Genomic DNA, 6,558 nt, shown 5'->3' on the forward strand with positions numbered 1-6,558 from the left:
GGTCCGGGCTGGGGATTCGAACCCGCCACCTTAGGTGTACGTGGCTGGCGCCTTAGCCGGTTGAGCTATAGGCGCCGAGCCTAAAATATTTGAATATAACCTGAAGTTCAGTAGTAAAATTGAATATTGGCAGTACTCTCTGACCTTAATATTTAGACTTTCAACTCCTTCTTACTTTTCAATCTAAAAATGAGCTTGATATTTTCAGGTTATGTCTCCAACAAAGGTTTAATCACCAGAATCCACAGAGAACTCAAACGTTTTAACAAGAAAAGAACAAGTGATCCTATCTCAGAGTGGGCAAGGCACTTGCAGAGAAGCTTCTCTGAAGAAGACAGGTGCACAGCCTACAGACATGAAAAAATGCTCATCATCCTTAATCATCAGAGAAATGCAAATCAAAACTACTTTGAGAAATTATCTAACTCCAGTAAAAGTAGCCCACATCACAAAATCCCAAAACCAGAGATGCTGGTGTGGATGTGGAGAAAAGTGAACACTTCTACACTGCTAGTGGGAATGCAAACGAATACCTTCCTTTTGGAAAGATGTTTGGAGAACACTTAGAGAACTAAAAATAGACCTGCCATTCAATCCTACATTTCCTCTACTAGGTATATATCCAGAAGACCAAAAATCACATTATAACAAAGATATTTGTACCAGAATGTTATTGCAGCCCAATTCATAATTGCTAAGTCATGGAAGGAGCCCAAGTGCCCATTGACCCACAAATGGATCAATAAATTGTGGTATATGTACACCATGGAATATTATGCAGCCTTCATGAAAGATGAAGACTTTACCTCTTTCATGTTTACATGGATGGAGCTCCAACATATTCTTCTTAGCAAAGTATCTCAAGAATGGAAGAAAAAGTATCCAATGTACTCAGCCCTAATATGAAACTAATTTATAGCTTTCATATGAAAGCTATAACCCAATTGGGCTATAGCCCAAGAATATGGGGAAAGGGGAAAGGGAGAGGAGGGGAGGGGGGAGGATGGGGGGAGGGAGGGTAATAGGTGGGACCACACCTATAGTGCATCTTACAAGGGTACATGTGAAACTTATTAAATGTAGAATATAAATGTCTTAACATAGTAACTAAGAAGATGCCATGAAGGCTATGTTAACCAGTTTGATGAAAATATTTCAAATTGTGTATTAAACCAGCACACTGTACCCCATGACTGCATTAACATACACAGTTATGATTTGATTTAAAATAAAACTGTTAAAAAAAATTAAAAATAAATAAAAATAAAAAATGAGCTTATTTTTCTTACCCTTGAAAAGTCCTTTGATACCTCCCATCTTTTTTACCATCTGTGCAAACTTGGTATATTGTGTCAAAAGTTCTTGAACATCTCTCGTTGACACACCTGATCCTCTTGCTACTCTCTGGATTCTTCCCGGTTGCTTACTAAAAACCTTGGCACCATCTGTACTGTCCAGTTCTGCAGGCAAGGAAAAATTTCTTTCACTTATATATAATTAGCATTCATCATGGAAGCAGTTATGTGCAAATAGACAATATATAACTTCATGAGCTTAGCAGATTTTTTTAAGAGATAACTCATTTTTCTTTTTATATTATGAAATATCTTACAGAAAAACAAATATAATAAATGGCCCAACAACCACACAAATTTAACAAATGTTATCATTTGCCATGTTTGCTTTTGATTTTTTAAAAATTAAACGTAAGGGCTGGGCACAGTGGTTCATCCTTATAATCCCAATACTTTTGAGATGCCTAAGTGGGAAGACTGCTTGAGCCCAGGAGTTTAAGACCAGCCTGGGCAACACCGTGAGACCCTGTCTCTATAAAAAATAGAAAAATTAGTTGGGTGTAGTGGCATGTGCATCTGTAATCCAGTGTCACAATGTTGCCCAGGCTTGTCTCCAACTCCGGGCTTCAAGTGATTACCCTAATTTTGGTCTCCCAAAGTAGTGGGATTACAGGCAAGTGCTACTGCATCTGGCCTGAAAAGGACAAAATTTTAACTTGGGTTACTATGAAAACCTAGAGCTCAGGAAAGAGAGAACTGCAAAAAATAAATAATAAATCAGATAGAAAATATGAACAGATATGGCTGAATTAGTCAAAAAAAAAAAATGAGAATGATAAACAGGCTGAGAAGAGAACCCTGGAGCACATATTTAATTTAAGAGTTGGGTTAAGAATGCAACTAGTAAAGGAGACTGAGGAGGAGTAAATAGAGTAGTAAGAAGGGTCAAAAGTGGGAAAATCAAAAAATGGAAACCAAGAAAAAAGGTAATTAACAATATCTAATATTACAAAGGTTAAGAAAAAGACTGAAAGGTACCCACTGGAGAAGAACAGGAGGAAGTTACGAGAGCCTTTGTGTGATATGCTTCAAAGAAAAGGTGGGGACAGAAGTCAAATTTCAGTGGTTTGAGAATAATATAAACTGTTCTTGAAAAAAGCCAGACTGAAAAAGAGACATAGAGTAAAAGCTAGGAGAAAGGTAAGGACAAGAAAATATGAACTTAAGAATGTTCATATACTAATGCAGAAATAAAATCAGTAGCTAAGGAAAGACTGAAGCTCCAAGAAAGAACTGTATGGATCAGAGAGAGGTCTTTGAAAAGGTATAAAGAGGATACACATGGTTTGTGCTTGTCACAATCTTGTAGGTAAATTAATCAAAGGTTGAGGGAATTCAATGCCAAATTTTCTTTGTAAATGAGGTCAGATGTCAAGCTGGGAAAGTGGTAGAGGAGAATGCCTTAAAAAAGGTGGTAGGCTGGGCACAGTGGCTCATGCCTGTAATAGCAGCACTCTGGGAGGCTGAGGCCCATGGAATGACTGAGCTCCCAGGTTCAAGACCACTCTGAGTCAGAACAAGACCTCGTCTCTAAAAAAATACCTGGGCGTTGTGGCGGATGCCTATAGTCCCAACTACTCTGGAGGCTGAGACAAGAGAATCACTTGACCCCAAGAGTTTGAGGTTTCTGTGAGCTGTGACACCACAGCACTCTACCAAAGGTGATAAAGTGAGATTCTGTCTCCCTCTACAAAAAAAAAAAAAAAAAAAAAAAAAAAAAAAAACAGAAAAAAAGTGGTCAATGTACTGTATCTATTGGGCAGTAAGAGAAAGGGCACAAAAAGCCTAAGGAAAAAAAGGAAAGTGGTCCTGAGACTAGAAATGCTAACAGGCTGAAAACCAAGGTCTACCTGGACGTACAAGAGTAGGTTATAATACAGACACACTGTCTTTCATTAGACTTCACACATACTGTATTTTTTACAAATTTAAGGTTTGCAGCAATCTTCTGTTGGGCAAGTCTATCAGCATAAATTTTCCAACAGCATGTGCTCACTTTGTGTCTCTGTGTTACATTTTGATAATTCTCATAATATTTCAAGCTTTTTCATTATTAGCGTATCTGTTATGGTTATTAGCATATCTGTGATCAGTGACTTTAGATGTTACTATTGTAATTGTTTTGGGGCACCATGAACCCTGCCCATATAATCGATAAGACAACAAACGACTGATAAACATGCTTTGACTGCTGTACCGACCAGCCACTCCCCCTTCGCTGTCTCTCTCTTTGGGTCTCCCTATTCCTGAGACACAACAGTATTGAAATTAGGGCACTTAATAACCCTATAACGACCTCTGAGTGTTCAAGTGAAAAGAAGAGTCTCATATCCCCTCACTTTAAATCTTGTTATAAATGATTAAGCTTACTAAGAAAGGTATATGTGTATCAAAAACTAAGACAGGCTGAAAGGTAGGCCTCTTGCATCGAACAATTAGCCAAGTTATGAATGCAAGGGAAAAGTTCTTAAAGAAATTAAAAGTGCTATTCCAGTGAACACACAAATGATAAGAAAATGAAAACTGCCTTATTGCTAGTATGGAGAAAATGTGAGTGGTCTAGATAGAAGATCAAACCAGCCACAACATGCCTTTAAGCAAAAGGCTATTCCAGAGCAAAGCCCCAAATCTCTGCAATTCTATGAAGCCTGAGACAGGTGAAGAAGCTGCAGATGAAATGCTAGAAAGTGGCAGAGGTGGTTCATGAAGTTTAAGGAAAGAAATTGTCTCTATTACATAAAAGTGCAAGGTGAAGCAAGTGCTAATTCAGAAGTTACAGCAAGTTCTCCACAAGATCTAGCTAAGATCATTGATGAAGGTGGTTACACTAAATAACAGATTTTCTATGGAGACAAAAAACCCTTCTGATGGAAGAAAATATCATCTTGGTCTTTCATAGCTAGAAAGATGTCAATGCCCACCTTCAGTCTTTAAAGGACAGGCTGACACTCTTGTTAGGAGCTAATGCAGGTGGTTACATTAAGTTGAAAGCAGTTCTCAGTTACCTTTCAAAAAATCCTAGGGCCCTTAACAATTATGTGAATTTTACTCTGCTTGGCCGTCACTAGAGCCTATTACAAAGCTGCCCACTTGAAGCATGCGCAGTTCCAGAGATACTTGGAGTAGTTGGGGTGCTGGACATGCTGACCTAGGTATTGGTTGCCTTACATGAATAGTGCTTTGGATTTTTTGAAGCATCACTTAGGAGCTGCTACCCCAGAAAAATCCAGAAACAGAGCTGCTTCACCTACAATTGGCAATAATGGAAGAGAAATATGAAACTGTCACAACAGAAAATGAAAAACTAAAAGCAAAGGTTGCTCAGTAGGAACCACGTCAGGAGGAGAAGCATGCTGAATAGGATGCTTCTCAGTTAAAGAGATACTGGAAAATGGGTTTATAGGACTTGAAAAGTTTATATAGTATGTAAAGATGCTACAGTATGAAAAGATGCTACAGAATTCTTTTAATATGTTAAATTCACCTATCACACTCTGTTATAAACACATATACTTAAAATCACCAATAAAAACGCAATATAACTTTCTTTGGGTCTAAAAGCAGAAGGACCCAAAACAAATCCGGAAAAAATGTGAATACAGCCATTTAATTCATCACTTCGAAGACATTCTGATTACGCCAGGCGCAGTGGCTCTCGCCTATAATCCTAGCACTCTGGGAGGATGAGGTAGTGGACTGCCTGAGCTGGAGTTCAAGACCAGTCTGAGCAAGAGTGAGACCCCATCTCTAAAAATAGCCAGGCATTGTGGCAGGCACCTGACATCCCAGATACTTGGGAGCCTCAGGCAAGAGGATCACTTAGGCCCAGGAGTTTGAGGTTGCTGTGAGCTATGACACTCCAGCAGTCTGGAGTGCAACAAGTGAAACTCTGTCTCAAAAAGAAAAAAGAAGCCATTCTGTTTAATAGTCTGATTTGGAATCATGGTACTGGATATATTTTATTCAAGGAAATTTACCATGGAGTTATTCCTTAGTGTAGTTCAGGATATGAACACAGGTATAATCATTCTTTAAAATGAAGATGACACTGTTGTTTCTATTCCCTGTATGCAGCTGGAGAGATATATGTGACATCAGATGCTTTTGCATGGGTTCCCATGAATCTTTTGCTTTTGCTTGCCACCACTTTCCTTAGACAACTGTGTATGTGCCAGTCTGGACTCTGACATCACATTTTCCTTCTGCAATCATGCCCTGTCTGGTAATCCTACCTTGCTTTGCTCTGTGCCTAGTGAATCCAAATTGCACGTTGGCCTTTCTGTGCCAATTTTCAATTTGCTTGATAATGGCAATTAACCCAATTGTAATTTATGTAACTTTAAACAGGATCACACTATTCCTCTGCCTTATTTGAGCACTGAGGCAATATAAAATTCTGGGTTCATGTACAAGCTGGAATAAGAAGGGGAATGACCCATGTATTGTGGAAAATTATACTTTGTGGGTGTAATTAAATAGTGCTTTTTCCCCCTCAAAGTATTTCCTAGACTTGACTTCATTTTATCTTCATTATCCCTGTGAAGTAGGGGTAGGAAAAGTAAATGAAGAGATTTTGGGTGCTGAATTTTTAGGCTAAAGACTAATAATAATACTGATTATTCACTAACTATACAGCTTTGGGCATATCAGTTAACTGCTAAGATTTACCTTCCTGGTCTGTTAAATGAGAAGACTATCTGTGCTGCCTACCTCACAAGGTTGTTGTGAGGGCCAAAGGAGAATGTATGTGAAAGATCTGTAAATGGTAAAGTACTTAAAAAAAACTCACTCTGCCTATGCTCTATCAAAGAAACAACAGACAGCATAGCTGTTTACAGCATGGTTTACTGATTATTTTAAGTCTACTATTGAGACTTACCACTCAGAAAAAGAGATACCTTTTTTATTTTATTTATTTTATTTTGGGGGGAGAGAGACTCTCACTCTGTCACCCTGGGCAGAGTGCCATGGCATCATCATAGCTCATAGCAACCTTGAACTCTTAGGCTCAAGTAATCCTCCTGCCTCAGCCGCTCAAGTAGCTGGGACTTTAGGCACCCACAACGCCCAGCTAGTTTTTTCTATTTTTCATAGAGATGAGATCCCGCTCTCGCTAGGCTGGTCTTAAACTCCTAAGCTCAGGTGATCCACCCACTTGGGCCTCCTAGAGTGGTAGGATTACAGGCATGAGCCACCTCACCAG

General features: G+C 38.9%; 1 protein-coding gene and 1 pseudogene across 2 annotated transcripts in view; one reads left to right on the forward strand and one right to left on the reverse strand.

Annotated features, from left to right (window-relative positions):
- The window catches only part of SRP54 (signal recognition particle 54), a 43,266-nt gene that overhangs the window by 3,414 nt on the left and 33,294 nt on the right, over nucleotides 1-6,558 (reverse strand). For both annotated transcript variants that reach the window (XM_012806455.2, XM_012806454.2), the window contains exon 14: nucleotides 1,290-1,460. In XM_012806455.2, the coding sequence (XP_012661909.1) occupies nucleotides 1,290-1,460 (171 nt within the window). The remainder of the gene's footprint in view (nucleotides 1-1,289; nucleotides 1,461-6,558) is intronic.
- Nucleotides 4,401-4,716, forward strand: LOC111726039 (annotated as a pseudogene).

The sequence above is a fragment of the Otolemur garnettii genome, unplaced genomic scaffold, assembly GCF_000181295.1.
Source record: "Otolemur garnettii isolate 467f Iridium unplaced genomic scaffold, OtoGar3 scaffold00052, whole genome shotgun sequence".
In the NCBI taxonomy this organism is placed as follows: domain Eukaryota; kingdom Metazoa; phylum Chordata; class Mammalia; order Primates; family Galagidae; genus Otolemur; species Otolemur garnettii.